The sequence below is a fragment of the Cheilinus undulatus genome, linkage group 5 (assembly GCF_018320785.1).
Source record: "Cheilinus undulatus linkage group 5, ASM1832078v1, whole genome shotgun sequence".
NCBI lineage: Eukaryota > Metazoa > Chordata > Actinopteri > Labriformes > Labridae > Cheilinus > Cheilinus undulatus.
Genome location: NC_054869.1, coordinates 51,169,948 through 51,192,677, shown reverse-complemented (window position 1 = coordinate 51,192,677; position 22,730 = coordinate 51,169,948). Strand labels below are relative to the sequence as shown.

The 22,730-nt window shown below is 37.6% G+C and overlaps 1 protein-coding gene across 2 annotated transcripts in view; it reads right to left on the bottom strand.

The window, feature by feature from the left end:
• Positions 1–21,569, bottom strand: part of rabl6b (RAB, member RAS oncogene family-like 6b) — a 28,821-nt gene extending 7,252 nt beyond the window's left edge. The window contains exons 1-13 of one of the 2 annotated variants that reach the window (XM_041788384.1): positions 21,442–21,569; positions 18,150–18,508; positions 17,889–18,023; positions 14,270–14,317; positions 14,037–14,066; positions 13,593–13,645; positions 13,329–13,417; positions 11,373–11,513; positions 8,804–8,909; positions 8,466–8,569; positions 5,619–6,004; positions 3,461–3,614; positions 501–704 (exon numbers count right to left, since the gene is read on the bottom strand). In XM_041788384.1, coding sequence (XP_041644318.1) covers positions 501–704; positions 3,461–3,614; positions 5,619–6,004; positions 8,466–8,569; positions 8,804–8,909; positions 11,373–11,513; positions 13,329–13,417; positions 13,593–13,645; positions 14,037–14,066; positions 14,270–14,317; positions 17,889–18,023; positions 18,150–18,279 — 1,580 coding nt within the window. In that variant the 5' untranslated portion in view covers positions 18,280–18,508; positions 21,442–21,569. The remainder of the gene's footprint in view (positions 1–500; positions 705–3,460; positions 3,615–5,618; positions 6,005–8,465; positions 8,570–8,803; positions 8,910–11,372; positions 11,514–13,328; positions 13,418–13,592; positions 13,646–14,036; positions 14,067–14,269; positions 14,318–17,888; positions 18,024–18,149; positions 18,509–21,441) is intronic. The other variant, XM_041788385.1, reaches the window with a different exon arrangement.
• Between the last annotated feature and the right edge of the window lie 1,161 nt (positions 21,570–22,730).

Sequence of the window (22,730 nt, the reverse complement as noted above, 5' to 3'; positions counted from 1 at the left end):
AGTGCTCAGAACCACCACAGTCCACCACCACACTACAGCCTGCTTCAGGGGACTCTGGGGGGGAAAAATCCTCCACCTCTATAGATTGCTCTGAGGCAGCAGTGCTGCAGAACTCTGTGTCACTTTCTGGCAACGGGACGCCACTGTCACTCCCGCCTCATCTGGAAAACCCTGTTCATTTCCCCTCCCTCCTCTCAGTACCAAACCGCACACTTTCTGTGCTTTTTTTTAAATCCTGAAGGGAGCGGAGTTAGCTTTGAGCAGAGGTTCTCTTACACTTTAATAGAGAAATGTGGCCCAATCCTGATAAAACTGGCGCAACATGATAGCTACATCCAAGCTAACTGCTAAACTAGCAGAAGCCATTGCTAAGGGCTTCTAGTACAACTAAACCTAGATGTGATTTAGCTGGAATAGCTACCTTTTTAACCCCCTATCTTCCTGACAATCACCTAAAAATGCCACAATAAAAAATAGTTTTGGGTGTTAAAAGGACTTACGCCTTCAGCTCTGGTTCACTGTCCAGGCCTTGGTCCTGTGTGATGGCAGGGGCTGCTGTCACTCCGTCCTCCTCGTCACTGGTCAGAGTGATATCTTTACTGGGGGGCAAGCTTTTGGGTTGGGGAAGGCTGGGCTCAGTGTCATCAGGATCCAGCTCATCCTGGAACCCAGACACCATGGGGTTTCCTCTGCCTTCACCATCACTATAGGAGAGAGAGAAAGCACATAAAAATATAACCTTTTCAAGCCCTCACGCTTTCATAAAACAGGATTACATATATATTGCCAGCTTGAAGGCTGACTGAGCCTAAATCAGAACATGGGGACATGGACTGTTTGTATATGTCATGCTCTGGACCCCAGGAAGAGTAGCTATGGCTAGGTGCCACTGCTAACAGGGATCCTTATAACAATAAACAATGGGACTTAGAGGTATAATATGTAGAACTGATGTCCTCAAATGTCCAGATTAATGTGAAAACTGACTAAACCCATGTTGTATATTTTTAGCTAAGTACTTACATTACTTCAAATATTTCCAAACATTTTCAGAGCCAACTTGATCTGTCGTCACAGCCTCCAAGATGAGACATGTCATTTTCCTGTACTAATTTTATCCAAACTCATCAAAACCCACACAATGATGTAGGGGTGGGTAAAAATATCGATTAATCGATGCATCGCAATATTTCCCCCTCCAATTCAATATCGATTCAACAAAAATCCTCTGAATCGATTCTCCTCCTGGCCAGTGGGGGTCACTGTGCGTGTGATCCGCGTTGTATGGACGGAGGGCACACTCGACCAAACAATAACCAACCATAACCATGTGAGGTTCATCACAATTTCCAAGAGGAAAGAAATAATATATAAGTTTACATGCACTTTTTTTATTTTTTACTTTTTCAGTGTTTATACAGAACTTTCATGTTTTTTACTTTTGTATTCCATATGCACAAATAAGTTTTATTGTGCAAATTTATATTTTCAGATGTTTTATTGCTCAAAAATGTGAGGTGACTTACCACATATGTTCACATGGGCATGAAAATAATTATTTGAAAAATGTCAGTAGGTTATTTATGTATTTCTACTTCTTACTGAATCGACATAGAAGCATTTAAATCAATATCGAATCGAATCAATATCGAATCACAACCTGAAGAATCGAAATCGAATCGAATTGTGAGGTTCTTAACAATACTCAGCCCTACAATGATGATATGTAGCCGACTCCACAGAACACAGATTCCATCACAAGTTAACAGCAAGCATCCCACCCAACTCTCTGTGTTTAACACATCCCTTAGACAGTCTGTTTCAATCTATAGAAATACAAACATTAACAAATAACAACAACAATACAGGACAAAAATCTTCAGCTTATAACAAGAAGAATTCTCAGCATGAAAAGTTATCTACACAGTCACCCTCACTTTCTTTCCAAATTTATCTAAGTACTTCAAATTTTTTGACTCAGCAAACATTTCCCCATGACGTTAATTTCTCTGCAGGAACTGATAAAATCTTTTAACTGGAAAGGGAGCAGTGTAGCTGCATGCTTAACGTTGATTTGGAACGTAAACTAGAGTCATCAAAAGAAGGGCTGCTGGGCAATAAATTTTTGCAGGTCTAAAAACCCCTCTGCTTCAGCCCTGCTCAGAACGAGCTGTTTCTGTGTCTTCAAATATCACCGAGCTGTCTGACTCTGCCCCTGACTCCGCCCCTCTCAGGAAATGGATGTGGCTTAATGGATGTGGGTTCTTCCAAGCAGTGGGGCCAACAAAACCTGGGGGTGGTGCTAACTCCCCTCATGACATCATGAGGAGAAAATCTGAGAATGGCTTGTTGACAGGCCAGGGCACTTATGTTTGCTAGAACAGCTTAAAAAAGTATATTTTGCACATGTTGCTTTTAAATGCAATATGGCCTGCTGCAATTTACAATTGCAAAAGTTGCAAAATTTCATTTATTTAACTTGAAATGTGTCAAAATCCCTGTTTAAAGCTTTTCTTTTTGCAGCAGAGATTTTATGCACAGTATGAAAACATTCTGTTTTTTTGAGAAATTCATTTTTTTCCTAATGTATATGTTTTTCTTTTTAAAAACGAAATTGACATAGTAATAATAATTATAAGTTTTATTATTATTATTATTATTATTATTATTATTATAATTATTAACATTATGACATAGAAATGAACATTCCCTTCAATTTAGCATTTGATATCAAATTTGCAATATGAGCCAAAATGAAAAACAATTAAGACATTTGTTTCTAACTGTTTTGCTCTACTATATTCTATCTAATATTGCATAGGTTGATATAGGATGATTTATTGCTTGTATTTATTGAAAATATATATAAGATGAGGAACCTTAAAATAATCGTGTATAAAATTGCAGTTGCAAAACTGGAGGAAAAAATCACAATTAAATGATTTTTGTGAATTATTCAGAGTGTTACGATAATACTGGAACAAAAAATTGTCACTTAATTTTCACTGGGAATGGGGGGGTTAGAGTCATGGGACTGATTCCCTGATGTAATCTTAATTTTTTGTTTTGATTGCGAACTGCCAGGTAGCAGAATTTACATACTGTGATTTGAGGTTATGGGATGTAAAAACAGGAATGATTTTAGAAGATTTTTTTAAAGTGCAGGCACTGTGTGGGGGGGCTTGACTGAAAACATGCATGTGAAAGTCTGAAAGCTCAGCTGGCAAAAAAATAAAATAAAATAAAATAAAACAAATACATGACTGAAAGAGTCCAAACACCTCTCAGAGTCCTTCTTTGTCTAGAAACATTATTGCAATAGTGTGCTGAAAAGTGACCTGTTTGCTACGGTAGTAAAAATTTAGTGGATTGAAGAAGGGATTTTGTCTCATGACATCAGGAAATTTAAACATCATCTTAAAGAATGATCACACTTATGTCAAAGTAGATTAACACTCACCTGTCGCTGTCCACAGCTGGAGCTGCTGCTGGCTGAGATGCCTTGTTTTTGGAGGGCAGGCTGTCCTCCAAGAAGCTTTTATCCAGTCTCTCATCTGGCACAAAATCATCCACACTCTGAACCTTGGAAGGACAGACTGGTGCAGGATGGTCCTCTGAGAAAAACATAGAGAACGGTTTATGAAAGTAACTATCAAATAATCTTTTAAAACCTAGGCTGTGCTTCAGGAAGCCCCCACAGTGCTGCCATGTGTCGCTTTAATAATTACACAAAAAGTCCAATGAAACTGTTAAATCACATGACATCCACACAGCAGCCGGTCATTTGATCTTTTAAAAGCTCTGCATTGCTCAACTGCTAAATCTTGAATCTTGTGACAAGGTGCAGCAGACACAGGTTTGAGTTTTGTGCTAGAACTTTCAACAACTTAAAAAGAAAAACTTCTTGTTTTTGCATCTAAATAATAAACTATGAAAATAATTTATACCTGTGTTGAATATGTGCGGCAAAATCAAACTTGTAAATCATTGCCGTCACTCTACACCAGGGGTGTCAAACTCAATCCCAACCAGGCGAAAAAAGTCAAAATGATAAGTTTAAAGGCTCAAAATCTGAACTAAAAAGGCAAACTTATCAGTTCAAAAGGTCAAAACACAAAATAAAAAGAAAAATAGAATAGAAAAAATAATATATAAGAGACTGAAAGTCAAAATCATGAATGTAAAAGATCAAAATATGAGCCAAAATTCACAGCTATGAATTCAAAAGGTGAAATATGAGAATATGAAATTAAAAATTGTGAGTTTAGAAGGCCAAAATATGAGATACAATTAAAAATCATGGGTTTTAAAGGCCAAAATATGAGGTAAAATTAGCATTTGTGAAGTTAAAATGTAAAATATGAGATGAAATTAAAAACTGTGTGTTAAAAAGGACAAAAATTATTGATTGAAAAGGTCAAAATATGAAATAAAAATGTGAAATCCTAAGTTTAAGATGTAATTATAAGATGCAAAATTGAAAATTGGAAATGAAAACACAAATTAATTTTATCTAATTGTTTTTACTCTTGACTCTAAATTTGATGACTTAAGGATATTCTTAATCATCAAGGTTTAGTTTACATTTATACATATAGTGGCGGAAATCTGCAGATCTCATACCTGTGGGCCAGTTGTAGTTAAAATGTGATATGATCTTGCGGGTGGGGTATAAATGTACCACGGGCCAGATTTGGTCCCCGGGCCTTGAGTTTGACACCCCTGCTCCACACTGTTACAGATAAAAACAGCCCTCTACTGTCAGGCCAATAAATCAGTCACTTGTAGCTTCAGTTCTAACAAACACCATGAAAGTTAAAGGCATGGGTCCTTTCCTGCAGGCTGGCTGCACACAAGAAAATTTCAAATCTTGTCTGACTTTAAAAGTGTTGGAGACAATGCACTAAGACTTTTCAGCCACTATAATCTCATAGATGATTTGCACCAGACTGCAAATCCACACACCTGCTACTTGCAGTAACAGCATAGAGGTCATTCTGCAGACTTCACATAAACTTGCTGATCAAATATGACTTTAGAAGACAAACACATTTAGAGGAAGTTCACTGTTGTCAGCTTGCTGTCCTGGAATGCATTCTATTCAGTGGCAAGAAAGTGGAAAAAAAGGGCACTTTCAGGTATTTAAAGTAAGCAACATCCAGTTGGTGACACTTCCCAGTTCACTCACACCACACATATTTCATTGGAGGTGACCCAATTTGGAATTGGAAATATCAGGGAATCTCTGATTCGATCAGGAACTGTAAAATAATCATGTTGCCATCACACACTTGTGGACTATTTGGACAAACAGACGTTTTGTAATTCGGACATATTGCTATGGTACATCTGCAGCTGATGCAGCTTTTAAATAACTTCATTCGGCAATCAGTAATGTTGGGAACAGCAACACAGACAGCAATACTAGATATACTGAATTAATACTTCTGTTTTTTAACTTGCTACATCCACCTCAACATCATTTAGAAAGCCTTCAGTTCACCTTGGAAGTCAGGGCCTTTGTTAGTCAGTCTCAAAACATGCATTCATGCTTATGCTGTGGACAGTTAAACATGTAAAGGAAAGATGAAGCCAAGTCAACCACCTCAGAGACTCACCTGGTGCAGAAGCAGAAGTCTCGGCAGCAGGAGATGAGCCAAACCAGCGGGACATAAAGCTGCGTTTCTGGGGGCCTGAGGCTCCGGATGTGGCAGAGGACTGAAGGTGTTCAGGTGACTGGGCCGGAGGCTTTGACTCAGCAACCGGAGAAGCTGCTCCACTAACCACCGCTGATGAAGGCGGAGGGGAAGAGGCAGACACAGAAGGTGACTGTGGAATCACCTGGACTGGGATAGGGGGCTGAGGGGTGCTAGGGCTGGAGCTGCCTGTGGAAGCCCCACTGGGAGGGACGATTGGGGACTGGGAGCCTGAGGAGGGACTCTGACCGTTGGCTGGACCAGGGGATCCGTAGCCCTTACTGCGAGACTCCAAATTCTCCAGGAAACTGCAGAAATCACAAAAGGGCTGATTAGTGAAATTTGATTAAACTAAAAACTACCAAGAGTTTGACTTCAAATAGTCAAAGTTTTTACCTTCAAACAAGGATCTTCACATTTTTAAGACAGCCAGTTAACAAAAAAACCCCCACTAAGATTTAAATATCCAATTATAATCTTACTCTAGGCTTTTAATAAAACTAACTTTGGGGCCTTCTTCTAAATGAACTTTAGCACATGTTCACTCTGAGTTGGTTGAGTCATACATGTATTTTGCAAGGTTTTGGGAAGATCATGATGAAGGCTAAACCAACAGTTTGAGATTGTATTTTTAATTCCATCAGGATATACAACATATATGTTTAAATAGAAGCCCTAGAGTACACAGCTACATACTGAAAAACCCTGGACATTAAGATGAAATTGTGAGCCCACTTCAGACTTTAACAGTCACATATCTGCATGTGAAACACAATTGAAAGCCATTTCCTAAAATTGCAAAGGAGGTTGTCTTTTGTTGGAACACTATTATTCAATGACAGAACATAATTGATTACTGCACACTGACATTGATTTTAGATTTTGGACTGTGGCTGGACCTCTCTACTATAAAATTCAGTGTACAAGATGAGTATTTAATACACATTTTTCACCCAAAAGTTGGCTTTGTTTTAGACACCAGTGTGAGCAATATACCAGTTTGAAATGCTGAGAAGCAGTTTTGATTTTATATAATAAAACTATGACTACAAATGTTTGCTGACTGCCTATTTTCCATGAGAAAGACTAGACTAACCTCCAATATCCAGATACAGCAAACGCGCCGTAAACTGCCTGCTAATCGTACTGCGGAGCACATCGCTCCCTCTCTAGTCTGTCAGAGCATTTCCACAGCCAGCGCTCCAGATCGGCAGCAGCGTGTGCCTGGACCGACACTTCACTCTGCTTTGTTCGAGATACGCTGCAGGTCTATTTTCAGTGCCGGCCGCTGCCAAACCACGTCAACACGTTAGGCTTTCAGGTTAGACTCAGAGGAAGTCACCAGCGTAGAATATCCGGTTCTTTCAAAATAAAACACAATGCACGGACTCCCACTCGCAAATCATCACTATATCAAGATTTCATCTCATCCTGCAGCAAGAGCAAAGGGTTACCGAGAGGTCAGTGGGTCACAGAGCTACAATGGTGCCACTGATGAGGAAAATTTAACTTTTGGGGACATTTAGTCAAAGAATTTGCATGAAACCACAGATCCTTTAAGTAAACATGAACCTTTTAACTTCCTAATGTACTCACCCAATAGAGGAAGCAATAATATCATGGACTTATACCGGAAAGGATGATAAATTAAGCCCCAAAGGTAAAACAGTCCGTTACTGACATGCTATTCCTGTGTGATCTCGCAGTTCTCCCGAGATCTTTTCCTGCTGATCAGGGCTGCGTGCCGTGGCGCTCTAGACTCGCTTCCAGGGGGCGAGGTCGCTCACCTTCAGTCGGAGCAAACCCACTGCGCTTTGGTGTGTGGCGCAGTTGTCCTATGTGGAAATTGGAGGTATGACTAGCTAGAAATCAATCTGGAAAAAAATGTTTTTGAGTGGTCACTGTCTAATTCTGGACTAAAACTGTTAATACTGAAAGTCATTTTAATCGAAAGACTCAAGATCCTTACACACCAAACGCGATTTTATTCACACGAAAAAATTTGAGTTTGATCTGGCCTGCTGGTATGATCAAAAAGATTCCTCAGTTAAACACAACATGTGGCCAGCAAGAATGTGAAGTGTGACTCGGGGGCTGTGGGTCTTAACAACACTCACTGTAGGCTGAGAGCTCATTTACTGTATTATGGCTAGTAGGAGGCTGATTGTACTAAAAGAGTGCTACTGATACACAGAACCAACATGCAATGGACTTTGATAAACACAATAGAAATCACTATAAGGAAGACAGTTAAGACCTTTGTCGCCTTAGGGAAAAATCCCCCCAAAATTCACTGAATTGTATATTTATGTAGTTAATAATATGGATTTTACAGTTATTTTTCTTTGTTTACAATGTAGGGGAATTTTTGTTGACATTAATTTCAAAATAAAGAAAAATGGTGTCTGACTGCATTGATGAAAAAGTAGCCATGCGCAGAATTATAATGTATTGTGATATTGAATCCCTGACAGGAAAATTGTAAATAAATGTTGAGACTAACGGCCCTAACTGATGAAAAGCTTTTGTCACACAGCTCACTACTGAAAACTGTTGTGCTACATAGCCTGTCTCAGTTTAGCACTACAAAAAGGAAATAGACAAAAACTAGCTTTCAAGTTTGTGGTTCTAACCAGAGAGCAACATATAAACCGCTCACAGTACACTCTCTGGTATGGACAAAAACCTTTAGAGGACAACACTTTCACTATTGCCCCCTGGGGGATATTTGCAGATACACATCAGACAGAAAAATAGGGCAGACCGTACATGTCATAGTTTTGATCTTCTGTCTCCTGCTGCACAGACAGCTCCTCCAGCGTTGCATCCATGTCTAGCTGGTTGGTCTCCAGCTGCCTCAGTAGTGTCTCTCTCTGCACAAACACAAACACAAACCTGACATGAATGATTCAACAAGGGCTCAGATTAAGCCACTGTAGCCGCACTCTAAGAAAGCATGATTAGAAAGAATGTTTCTGTGGCTTAACAATACAGCATGTGACTTGGAGATTAATGAAATCCTTACAAACCAGTAACAGATGGGAAACTCTTAAAAATGTTAAATAATCATGGCACTGATGAAGAGAAACCAGGAACAGAATAACAACCTGTAGCTGCAGGAAGGGGATGTTGAAAAACCTGTGTAGATACTTCAATCCAAACCCATTTTTCATAGAGGACTCAGCGTAGTGGATGTAAGACGATCCCATTGGTCTGAAAAACACAAGATCCAACAGTTATTTTTTTTTATCGAAGTTTCATATTTACGGTACACTTATCTGCCTACAAAGAAAAATGGATGAGGTTACACCTGAATAAAATATTTTCTTTGGACAAATGAGGGCAGACAAACAGGCTGAGAAAAAAGCTGTCACATCACATTATCTGGCCGCTTAATAAACTTGTAATTTTACACAATAATTGTCAGAGAGCAACATTTTCCTTTTCCTGAGTTGTGTTTGAGACAAGCTGCTAATTCTATGAGTGGCTGCTGGGAACAAAGAGGAAATACAGTGGAATGTGTAGAAACTTTGTTCTAAAATTTAAAATTATTCAAAACACAATACATACTTTTAACTTGAGTACCTACATTTCCTCAAGTATTTCCAAAAGATTTTTTTTTTTTTAGAAAAAAATGTTAGTTCATTACAGTAAAGAGATTGTTTCAATTTCAACAGATTATCAATAAGGTTAAAGTAAATTTTAGCATTTCAGCCACAGTGAACTTTAATCATATAAAATGGAATTTCCCAACCACAAAATTGTGGCTTGTATATGTGCTGAGGAGGCAGTAACTATGGAAACCACAAGCCACATGAGGAACATATGAAGACTAAATAATTAGGAAGCTGATGGCATCCCTATTTCTGCAGCAGATATTCATCATACTTCTTTCTACTTTCATTAGAATACAATCAAAAATTACACAGACATGGTGAGTACAAAGAATCAAGCTGATAAAGGTTTAACTTATTCCCTTTACCACACAAAGGTCAACAGCAGCTTTCAGTGTGGAATGTTGAGGAAATTACTAAATATATACAGTAAGCCTACATCTTTAATCAATCCACACATTAAATGGCTTTATACCAGGGGTGTCATACTCAAGGCCCAGGGGCCAAATCCGGCCGGTGGTACAATTATACCTGGCCCACCAGATCATATGATATTTTTATTAGAACTGGCCCACCAGTATGAGGTCTCGAGATTTCCCCCAGTATAAAAATGTAAACTTAACCTGGATGAATTCTAATATCCTTGTTGAGTCATAAAAATTAGAAAGGGTAAACAGTAGAAATAATGTGATAAAAAGTCAGGAATGTAGGAGAAATTTGTGTTTTCGTTATATTTTCAATTTTGCATGTCACAGTTATGACTAAAAATTATGGTTTTGACTTTTTATTTCATATTTTAACCATTACATCTCATACCTTTGATTTTTTATGTCATATTTTTACCTTTCAGATTGATAATTTTACATTAATTCCTAGTTTGACCTTTAACAGTCATGATTTTGACTTTTATCTCATGTTTTGACCTTTTTCAACTCCAAATTTTGCTTTTTATCTGTTTTTTAACCTCTAAAACTTGTGATTTTTAATATTATTTCATATTTAGAATTTTAAACTCATGAATTTGAAATTTAATCTCATATTTTGACATTTTAAACTCAAGATTTTTATATTTATCTCACATTTTGATTGTTAAATATCATGAATTTGAATTTTTTTTTTCTCAGTTATACTGACCATTTCAACTCCTAACTTTGACTTCTAGCTTTTTTTTTTTTTTTTACCTTTGAAACTCATGATTTTGACTTTTTATCATATTTTGACTTAAAAATCGTGGCTTTTAGAAATCTACCTCATACTTTGCCTTTTAAAAACATTATTCTGACTTTAAATGTCATGTTTTTACCTTTAAACTTTAAATTTGACCTTTTTTCTTAGATTATGAGTTTTCAACTCATCATGTTGACCTTTCAATCTCAAAATCATTTAGGTTGACAGTCAACGGTTAAATATTGACCCTGTTAGGCCCTCAGGTTAGACTCAAATTCAGATTTCAGCCCCTGCTGTGATTGAGTTTGACACCCCTGATCTAGATCATTCAAACTGTTATAACTCTGTTTACTTTCCTACAGCATAATATGTCTCCTGAAAACCAGAGCTGTAATTCTACTGCTGTACCTCGCAGATACTTCACGTGTCATTCTATTCAAATAAATACTACTTATTTTTATTAAGCATTCTGCAATTAAAATAAATACTTTACTGATACCGGCGGATGCTGATAAGCTAACCACTCTGATTTTTGTTTTAGTGTGAGAGGCAAAATGTTGGTTCAGGGTGTTTCATATAATCTGTGTATGTCAGACAGTATTGAGTTTAGGACATCCAATTAAAATAAAGTGGATTTTTAATGTATTTTTCTTCTGTATACTATAAAAATATTAAAACAGGTTTCTGAGTCTGAATTTGGTTCCTCCTCCTTTAATTTTTTTCTTTAATTGTGTAAAGCTGTCCACACACTACATGACACACATGATTGCTGACAAATTTAAAAATCTGCCCTTGAATCAGATTCCACAACTGACACAGGACTGAGAAATGGCTTCCACATTCAACCATCACAATGTGAGGGTTGGTTTCATTCGACAATCTAGTTGATATCTACCTGTTAAGTCCAGCGATCAGGTCTCTGATATCATCAGGCAGGATAACCCGATGCTCACCCATGTCCCTATGGTTTCCCAAAACACACACTGGTACATGGGTGGGTACTTTGGGCAATTCCCTCAGTATGTAGTTAAAAGTCCTGTAATCAAAAAACACAACACAAGCTCAATGTGAGGCTGGATAAGGACATGAAGAATGTGTGTGACTCATGCCTATATTAGTCTGGCAGCCACTCAAATGGCTAAATTATATACTATTACTTTATTAGGCACACCTCATCAATGCAAATACCTAATTAGCCAATCACATGAAAGTAATCAATGCATGTATGAATGCAGACATGGTCAGGATGATTTGCTAAAGAAGAACAGGGAAGAAAGGTGATCTAAATGACTTTAAACTATGGCTGATGGAGTCAGATGGGATGGTCTGAGTATTACACCAACTGACCGTCTACTAGGATGTTCTCTCACAGCTACCTTTTGGGTTTACAGAGAACAGTAAAAAAAAAAGGGGGAAATAGCCAGTGAGTGGCACTTCTCTGGGCCAAAATGCCTTTGTGTTGACAGAGTTCAGAGGAGAACAACTACCCTGGTTCCAGCTGTTAGAAATGCAACAATAATTTAAAAACCCTTGTTACGACTGAGATATGTAGAAGAGCATCTATGACAAGGGCTGAACGATTTGGGAAAGTAATCTAACTGCAATTTTTTTACCCCATACCGGATTATGATTTAATACACGATTATCTGTTAAGTTCCTCATCTTATGTATTTTCCCACAAAAAACAAACAATAATTCATTCTAAACTACAACCAACACAATATTAGATTTAACTAGGGCTGAACAATTTTGAAACATATCCAATTGCGATGATTTCACTCATATTGCAAATTGGATTGGAATCATTGTATTGAAGGGAATGATAATTTTTATGTTACCCTCACATTTAATCAGAAAAATGTACACAAATGAAGAAAGAAGGATTTTTATGTAGACTATTCTATTCCCCGAACGGGATAAGCTGTTTAGAAAATGGATGGATGGATGTCTAATTGTGAGGATTTTGACTCATTTTGCAAATTGGATATGGACTGTTGTATTAAAGGAAAGATAATTTTGTATAATTCTCATATTTAACAAGAAAAACATACAAAAGTGAAGAAAAAAGGATTTTAGATACCACTAGAATGATTACATGATATGAAACGCATAAAAAAGTATTGCAAAAAAAGTTTTAAAACTGGTATTTTGACACAAGTTTCAGGTAAGACAAATAAAAAAAACTGCAGCAGGCTATATTGAGATTTAATCTAATTTGTGATTAATGTCCCAGCCCTATCTCTGACTGTGCAATATGTCAAACTTTAAAGCAGATGACCTGCAGCCGCAGAAAACTAAAACGGGTTCAAAGTCACTGAAACCTTTCCTCTTCATGCTGATGTCTGGTTACCTCCAGCAGATTATGTGGACATTATGATGGGCTGATTAAATATCTGCATTAATGAGCAGTTGAACAGGTATACCTAATGAAGTGGCTGGTAAGTTTATGTATAAATATAACATCACTACACCATTTCCTAAAAGAGTTGGAGACTTAAATAAAAAAATGTTATTAATGACTGACTAGAAATGAAGGGAGGAAAGTGATTATATAGCACTGTTATGGCAAAGAAAGTATCAGCTGTCCCCATTGGTTTGGTAGGTCCCTCCTTATGAGACAGGAAAGTATTTTTTTAAAGAGAGAAACACCTTTCATTAGACATGATACCCAAAAATAGCAACATGTTAAAGTTTTTGAAGGTTTTCGCCTTTGAAGGTGAACAAAATCCACAGTGGAAACTTCATAGCTACATGCAGACTGACTGAAACCTTATCTGTCCATGCATATTGTAGCATTAGAGCTCACGGACGACACGGCAAGAGGACAGCAACCAGGACACATGACTCTTACCACTGTTTGGTTATATCAAACATCATGATGACTCCATTACAGTTCTTGTACACATCCAGGAACTCTGCATCCAAGGCCACCTCGTCTGACTACAACACAAACACGTGTACATATTTATGTATGAATAAGGAGAAACTATAAAACAACAACAATATTTTTGATCACTTGCATCATGTAAGACCTCTTTGGCAAATTCCATCCCTGACCCACATTCTATAAGTCAGCTTCTTTTCCCTAAACACATGACACTCATGTGATAATCACCTCTTGGGGCTCATTCTCCAGTTTCAAATTGTCTCCACGCCGTTTTCCTTTGCCTGAAGAAAAAGGAATAAAAGAATGTTGAAATAAAAAATTTAATGCCATAAGGTTAACTCGTTTCTTTACATTAGTTAATGATAAGTAAGCAGGCAAGGCAGCACAGCCGCTTCTCTTACTGAAAAGCATGTCGCAGCACCTATTTATCACACATTGCTCCTGTAAATATCCATTACTGGCAATTAGTTATGGCCCACATGGTGCACACACTCAGGCTCTAGCTAGACACAGCAGAAAAACTCAGCCAAACTCTGAAATGTAGCCACACAGCAAACCTGGGAACAGCCAAACCTTGAGACTATTGACATTTCAGATAAAGGGAGGAGTTAGGCAGGGCAAACCTACAGCACACGAGCAAATTCAGTTTCTACACTCTATGGTGACGCTCACCTACACCTTCAGGAAGAGGGTATTTTTGGCCTGAGATGAGTGCAAGAGAGGTGCAAAAAAGACAACATCAACACTGAGGACAGAAAAACAAACAAGCATCCATGCTTCTGTCTGACATCCTGACATACTGGAGCAGGATGGCTGCTGTAGATAGACAAAGTGTAGCTTCTTTGAGTGAGCTTAGCTTCAGTGGAAAGTCTGGCTCTCTAACTGGCAGGTGTGTCAACACTTACCTTTGTCTACCACATCCCACACCTCTACTTTGACCACATCATCCGTAGCTGAGAAAACAGAGAGTGCATACACATTATTCATGTTTATAGGCACTAATGGACAATATAAATTACAATCTCTTGAAGCTGGGGTATGCATTTTACTTTGGAAGAGTGTTTTTCTTCACTAGACATCAGTCTATCACATCCTCTGCCACTGAACTGAAGCACTGGCGTCTGTTGCTGCAGGACTATAATGATCTTTTCAGGCGTTTTTGTTTGACTAGCTTACCCACCTGCCTGCTTGTGTACTTACTGGCAAGAGCAAAGTCTTACACACACTAAATTTATTTGATATAACAAACAATGATAAGGATGAGCTGGGCTACACTTCCCATCAACCTCTGGTGAAATCGTCCTGATTCAGAGGTCAGCCACTGTGTTTTCATGTTTGGAGTTACTTTTGAGTAATTTCTGTATTTAAGTTCTTGCTTTACAGCGATATAGAAAAGTGCACTACATACTTGTGATGCCTTGACTGGCTAAAAATCAAATCACTACTTGATGGCTTTCATTAAAAATATGTGATCAGTAGATCAGTATTAATGCTTTTAGACGCTGATCACCAATACTGATCACCTGTGGTTAATGCTCTGGTGTCTGCGGCTGAGAGAAGCAGTGTGTGTGTGTGCGGTGTAGTGTAATTATATAAATGAACTGCCAGCCAATAAGTTTTAAGTGCACCAGCACTGTGAATTAAATCAACCTTCAAATGTCGACTTCGAAGAAAATGTCAACTTGTCTGCTGCCACTGCAGGCCAGCCATCCTCCACCATCTCTATAAAACAGCCCCTATAAGATCCCCAAACAAGTCCTGTTAGCTATAATAGTAATACAATGTTGGCACTGCCAGGAAAGCTGGTTAACTAAGTAAACAAAATACATAATCACATAATGCTACATTATGATGGGTTGAAGGTCAGGCTGGTAAAATGACTATTAGGAGAAGACACTTTAAAAACTCCAGTCTGTTTGAGGTAAAATTTGTTTTCTTCGTAGTATAAAATAACTGCACCAGGTACATAATGCAACCTAGTAGTGAATGTTCTGCGACTAATTAGCCTTCATTTATCCAACTACATGCACTGCTTAGCCCTTTTGAATTGGCTTAATTTTTTCAGTCAGCTAATTATTGCTTTTTATTCACATTAATTACACTGCAGGACTCTGCATCTATTACTCCTTGGGAGGGTTTTGCACTGCTCTGTCAATACCGAGTCAGTAAAAGCATGTTGTTGGCTAAGTAAGGATGACTTTAGTGCTTCTTTCTTGAGAATATGCTGCCACCTGTATGCAATCCCCGTATACACCATAGCAAAGTAGACTAACCAGCCATAAAACCAGCTGCTACATCAAAACATGAATTATGACCATAACAGTCAATCTCACTCATAAATGACTGGAACAGCAGCAAAAGACAGTGCAATAAGGACATCCACTGTAGGTATAAGAGGTGTAACGTATGGAAGAATTTCGGTTCGGTACGTACCTCGGTTTTGAAGTCACGGTTCAGTACGTTTTTGGTATGTTAATTAAAGTGAATAAATAACAGATTTTTTTTTTATTGTATTAAATTGTATTAAAGTAAATGGGCTGAATAAATTACACTTAAACTTGTAATAATGCTGCAACCTCCTTCCAAAAGGTCTTTAATTAATAAAAATATTAATAAATACATTTTTGAATTACTAGGTTATTTTAATTTATATTTTGACATATTTATACCCATTCTTTAAACACTAAAATTTCCCAGCCAACTTGAACACATCACCATACAACCGTAAGCTAGCTTGTTAAGTATGCTAATTAGCGTCTATCCTGCTGATTTCAACACGGACTTCAGCACTGGATTACTTTTTTAACCAATGGGACCTACTACAAAGTTTGGGAGAACTTTTCACAGCCCATCTTGGTGGATAAAGAGGTTAGAGCCATGTGAAATCTGAGGATAACTTTAGCTTTAGCTGACAGCTGAAGGTACCTTTAGAATCAACTTGATTTACAAAACCAGAGCATCATTGTTATGATAAAAGGATCTTAAATCATGGGAAATTCAGCCGGTGAGTCTTTTTGTTGTTCCTTCTTGTTACAGTGACGTTCTTGTTTGAGTGGAGCCTTTTTTAAATGCTTTGATTGATCCGCTGGACAACGTGCTGTCAGCGACACACCCGCTGAATAATGTCAGCGCTACTGTTGTTGTCTTTGTCCACTGTTGTATTTTATTGGGAAACACAGTGTTCCTAAACAGGACACTTTAATCTGGGAATATTTGGGCTGTTGCTGTCATTTTTTGTGGTTGTGTGGTTGCCAGGACAGTGTGACAGTAAGTTGTTCTCTGGTTTTCCGTCTGTGCATAAGCTTCTTTCCACATGTATCTGTTCGGTACAAGTCTGTACCGTACCTAACAGACATAGTACGAATACACGTACCTTTACACCCCTAGTAGGTATGAAAAAAGGTCTTTAACATTAAAATTAATTAAAAGTTTAAAAATTATAATATATTTTGGAATTTGCTTGCAGACTGTTGGCAACATTCACTTTTGTCATGTTTCACTAAAACACAGAACTGCATCTGTGGCTGTATGGATGTATTATTTTTAGGGCTCTCAAAAGATTACAATTTTTAATTGCAACTAATTTCATAATTTCTTTTTTTTTTTAAAGACTTATTTTGGGCTTTTTTGTGCCTTTATTAGATAGTGGAGGACAGTGGATAGAGTCGGAAACCGGGACGAGAGGGGTGGAGAGACATGCTTTACCGCAGGCCAGATTCGAACCTGGGTCGTTCGCGTACATGGGGTGCGCCTGCAACCACTAGGCCACTTGTGCCCCCAATCTCATTATTTCTGTAGTTAATTTCATTCTCATTATGGATTCTTTTTTCTTTGCATTCAAAAGTGTTTTTGTGTCAATTTGGATTTCTCTACTGTCTTAAAGGGTAATCGTCCTCTGATTTGACTGCAGACCTGCTTTCGTAGGTAGCTTCAAGATTATGGCATAATCTGAACCAAGGAAATGGAAACTTGTTATGGATTGAAAAGGGAATACTGAACAGTAAAAAGTTAGATGTTTGATAACACAAGGTACAGATGATTTTTAACCTGCCCACTGAGCTGTCTAAGAGTTGAGGAGCAGTGGTGGACTTATTTTAAATCACTGACTGCAGGGAGACCTGTGACTGATCTTGACAGCGCTTATTATTGAAAAAGAATGTTTTTCCCCTTTATTAATCATAAAATGTTACTTTACTTTCTCTATTTTCTCTAAAACTGCCTACCCCAGCTTCAATATGATCCAGGAACCCAGAAACTGTAAAAACTAGAATAAGTTGTAGTGGAAAAAGCTTGCTCCTTATAGAGGGACTAACACAAACACAGGACATTTATGCTAATGGTTTTCTGCTGAATCTAAATCTAAATGAACGATCTTTTTTTTTTACCTTGATATGGAGCCACTGAAACATTATGATGCACAACATCAGATGTCATATAATCATCACACAGAACAATAACAGATTCAGATTTGATAAAAATGACAGCTGTCGATATTCAGGGATGAAATGAGTCACATTGACTTACTTTTGTAATTCCAATGGATACTTGTGGCTTGGATCTCCTGAGTGGGAAGGTACTCTTCCACAAACTTCTTGCCCTGTAGTCGATGCCATAAGGTACTCTTTCCAGTGTTTCTATCACCCCGAATGACTATTTTCACTGTAGTAGGAAAAAGATTGTGGAGTTGGTTCACTAGAATATAAGCTGTTTTAGAAAGAGCATTTCATTTTTATAACTTAGAAATATTTGAGGAGTTCTGCCCCTTTGATTTGCTTTATTACTCACTATTATATTGAACCCCTTTGGCGAAGCGTCTCTGCAGACTTTGGTTCATCGACTGCATGCCAGCAGGAATGTTCTTGTCCCTGAGCTGCCCTGGCTCGGATCCCACAAGCTTCTTAAGTGCTGAAAACATTTTGATGACGTTTTGCACACTTTTTCAGTAATAAAGGGTAGTACGGTTGAAATCACAACTCAAGGAATAGTGTAACAGTGTTTCCAGCTGTGGAGTTATGGGTCCATGCTTTGAAGCAAATATAAAGCCTAACAACTAAATACTGAGCAGCACTTTTCTTAAATCCAGCTAGATGATCTTGCTTGCATGTCAGAGGCGGAGGCAACTACCATGTTGTTTTGAGCGTCATCTGTAAAAAAAAGAAACACAAAGGAATATTTAGATTAGTATTGGAGAGGTTTTTAAATGCAACTTCATGGTGTAGGCGTGACAGAAATGTGTAGATAAATGTAGTGACTCAATAAATGTACATCCAAGCATCATCGTCTGTGTTGTTTAGTCCTTAACTGGGAAAAAGCTTAGATTTTCCCTGAGGGTTTGCTTATTTTTATGCAAGCCACAGGGCTAAGCATACATTTTTATTAAAAACAATGACCCAGTACAGTGAGTATTATTGAATAATATAGTTTGATGCTGTTCTGGCTGACAGTGCATTTCCAGATGCCACAAAGACACTATTACCAGCTCCACCATTAATGATTTTAAACCTGTTTACACAGATACAGAAAGCTGGCATGAAGAAATAAATATGCACTTCCTTCAAAGTTTTGACACTACCAGTACTAGCTCTAGCTGGACACATTGATGATTCATTGTTTTAGTGGAAGTGATGACGTTTTTGTTGCAGTGCTGTGATATCCTGTTGTGAAGGCAGACTCAATAAAGCTATAGCTTTTGGTGTAAAAAAATGGATTCCTCTACAAAATTCCTCTGTTTCAATGAAAAAAAAGAGACAGATTATACAGCAACAATTTAGATGAAGGTAACTGTAAATTCTTGTGTGTTTCTTTCTGTTCTTTTTTGATAGCCTGGAGAAAATGGCACCATCTGGTCCACACGTTTGACAAGACAAGCCACCAGTATTTAGGGATGGTACTTTTGGCTAATAAAATAAAAGGAAATTATGACAGACATTGACATTCTCAAGCATTTTTGTAAAACACTCTTTCAGGAAAGTATCAGCAGATTCATTGATAATAATCATAATCAGAGCCCAAACTACCATATACTACTTTGCTTATCTTATGTTGTACAGATTATCCCGTAAGACTGTGTTTCTTGCAACAATCTCACAATTCTTTAAGTATTAGGATAAAGGATTCATGCAAAACTTGCTGTTTGGTTGAGATCTTTTTCCCTATTCAACCCCACTCTTTATACTTAAAATGTGTTTTCAGAAAAAAAAAGTTTATTTCTTTTTTCATCCTCAAACTTAAATCCTGTTCAAAGGAACATATTTTTTAGTTAAATAAAACTTCTTTAAATATCGGATATCGGCAAAAATCCGCTATCGTGCATCCCTAACCTATATTGATACCAATATTTAAACGTAGTTCAGACTTAAAACTTCTGATTTTTTTTAAAAACACAGTTTAAAGTTTTTTTCTTACAGCCAACATCTACTGATATAGGCTAAACCTTTGTACAATATTGGCTGGAAATATCGGTTCATATAGGCTACACTTTTGTACAATATTGGCTGGAAATATCGGTTCATATAGGCTACACTTTTGTACAATATTGGCTGGAAATATCGGTTCATATAGGCTACACTTTTGTACAATATTGGCTGGAAATATCGGTTCATATAGGCTACACTTTTGTACAATATTGGCTGGAAATATCGGTTCATATAGGCTACACTTTTGTACAATATTGGCTGGAAATATCGGTTCATATAGGCTACACTTTTGTACAATATTGGCTGTAAATACCGGTTCATATAGGCTACACTTTTGTACAATATTGGCTGTAAATACCGGTTCATATAGGCTACACTTTTGTACAATATTGGCTGTAAATATCGGTTCATATCTCCAGATACTGAAAGGTTTTTTTAAGCTAATACCTATCAATATCATGTTGATAATGTTGTGTATTCCTGGCCGAGTTGAAAAGCTTTCTGTTGCCATGATATAAAATAGAAAGCTAGCTTGGAGTTCACCTGACAACATCACAATGGAGTGAAGGTGTGGATATCATACCTGGGCCTCCATTCAGCAGTTCAATGTACACATGCTGGACCAATGAGTATTGCCTACTTATAAAAGGATCTTCTTGTATTCATGTGAAAACTTCATACCACCAAAATGCCTATTGCAAATGCTTATATTGTGATAACATTCTGACTAAATGTGTAAGCCTAGTCCCAGTCACAAAACTTAATGAGGTGTTAATCAGATATACTAAAATGTCCCATTTTCTATATCCATTGATACCAGCAACCTAAATTAACTACGTGAAAAGGGAAAATAGGTGAAATATTGGATCACTGGCTTAAATGTTTTTTGTTGAGATGATGTCTGAGATTTGTGGAAATGTCTTAAACGAGCAGTAGGGGGTTTTAATTTTTTTTTTTTGATAGTTTTACGTTACTGTTGGTTACTCATTGTTCTCTTAAAAGGAAAATCCTGGCTAAAGTTAATCCTAACATAAAAGGCAAAACCCCGGACTGGCTGCATGTGATCAGATGACAATTAAAAACTAACGTGGAAAAGACTTTAACTGCAATTCACCTTAGTATGAGAGCTAACAGACAAGGTTTACATCAGTGTATTCATGTCCCTGTTTAATCCCAAAGGGAGTAGACAGCAGAGATACATCATTCACAATCACCTGGGTTTGTCCGCTGTTAACACCATCAGAGCCAAGTACACCTCTGTTTAGCTATAACCGGATACAAGCCTCAATTTTAAAGGGCTTAACAATGAAAAAACACAACGAATCAGTTATTTCTGGGGGGAATATCCTCTTTAACATTATCCAGCTAGCATTAGCTGACCAAGCTGTTAGCTTAACTGTGGCATTTTTAAAGCAATAATTAAGGAAAATAATGAATTAAATGTCCTACAGACTATGTCAAGATGAAGACTGTCCTTAGACAGTGATGTGGCAGCTCGGTTTGTTATCTACCCTGACTAAAAGGTAACGTTATCCTCTGGCTCTGCTCAAGCTAGCCATCCATCCGATATTAGCCTAGCTCTACTCCCAGTACGCTCAGTGACATTAACAGCAGAAAGGCTGAATGTCTTCCTTCCGTTGCTGTCAGCTATAAATACTCACGGTCTTTTGTTAAGATGAGACACTGCATCCCGGACATCTTTTTTTCGAAACATCTGTCAGACCTCCATCCCGACTGAGAGATAGCAGCGACATTCCTTTGCAAAGACGGCAGCTACAGTGGCCCAGCGTGAAGTGTCACGTAAAACACAGGACTTCCGCCCACCCTTTCAAAATAAAATCAAAGTTTAGGTGTATCCGTCAAAGTAAGATGAATTTAGGTTGATTGGGAAAGTTTTTGTAATTCTTGTCATGAATTAAAAGACAACCCAATTTACAAGACATTTCTGAATACTTTGAAAACACAAAGTCATTCAAGATCATATATTTTTAATCAAACGATTTATTTAAGATATAAATGTGCACAAAAAATTTCTTTATTCATTCTTCAACTTATCATTCAAATATTTCTCATTACTCCTTTCAGTCTTCGTCACTCCTCGTTTTCTTGTTTGTCCCTGTTTTTCCAGACTCTCCCTCGCAGTGTGGTGCACAGACTTTTTCAAGGGCAGGGGCGAAAAAAAAAAAGGGCACATACAGCGCGTTCTGGGAGGGCACTAAGTTTCGGTGTTTCCCACACTTATTTAGAAGGCTTTAATTTTATTCTTTGTCTATTTTCATTGCTCTTATTTGCATTTTTTACCCATTTTTCCATTTTTTCCACTTTTTGCCACTCTAAATCAGTTTCTGCTGCTTTTAGCCCACTGTGCCAGTAGCTACTTTTTTTTTTTTTTTTACCCATTTCTGCCACATATATCCTGCTTTTGGCTATTTGCACCCCCGGCCACTTTTTGCCAACTTAAGCTGCCTTTTGCCTATTTTTGCCACCTTTCTGCCCATTTTAGTCACTTTTCACTCATTTTTGGCCATATGTGCTGCTTTTTGGCCATTTTGGCACTACTTTTTGCTTCTTTTTTTCTCAGAAAAAAGTGATTGAAATGATATAAAATTGACAAAAATGGATTTTAAGTGGCAAAAATATACTAAAATTGGTTTAAAAAGTGATGAAAAAGGGTTAAAATTGGATAAAACTGGTGTAAAGTGGCAACAGTGTAATTTAAAAATATTCTTAGTTTTTTTAAAGGCATCTAGAGACCTCCTCTCAGTGTCTCATGACCCCCAATGAGGTCCTGACCCCGTGGTTGAGAACCACTGCTCTAAAGTAGGCTACATACTGCAGAGTATTTGTCATGGCAATTACAATTAGTATTCTTCTCAGTATACTCAACGTTTAGTAAACACGTTTCTAATCTCACAAAGGACCTCAGTGATTACTGAATAACTTTGCTTTT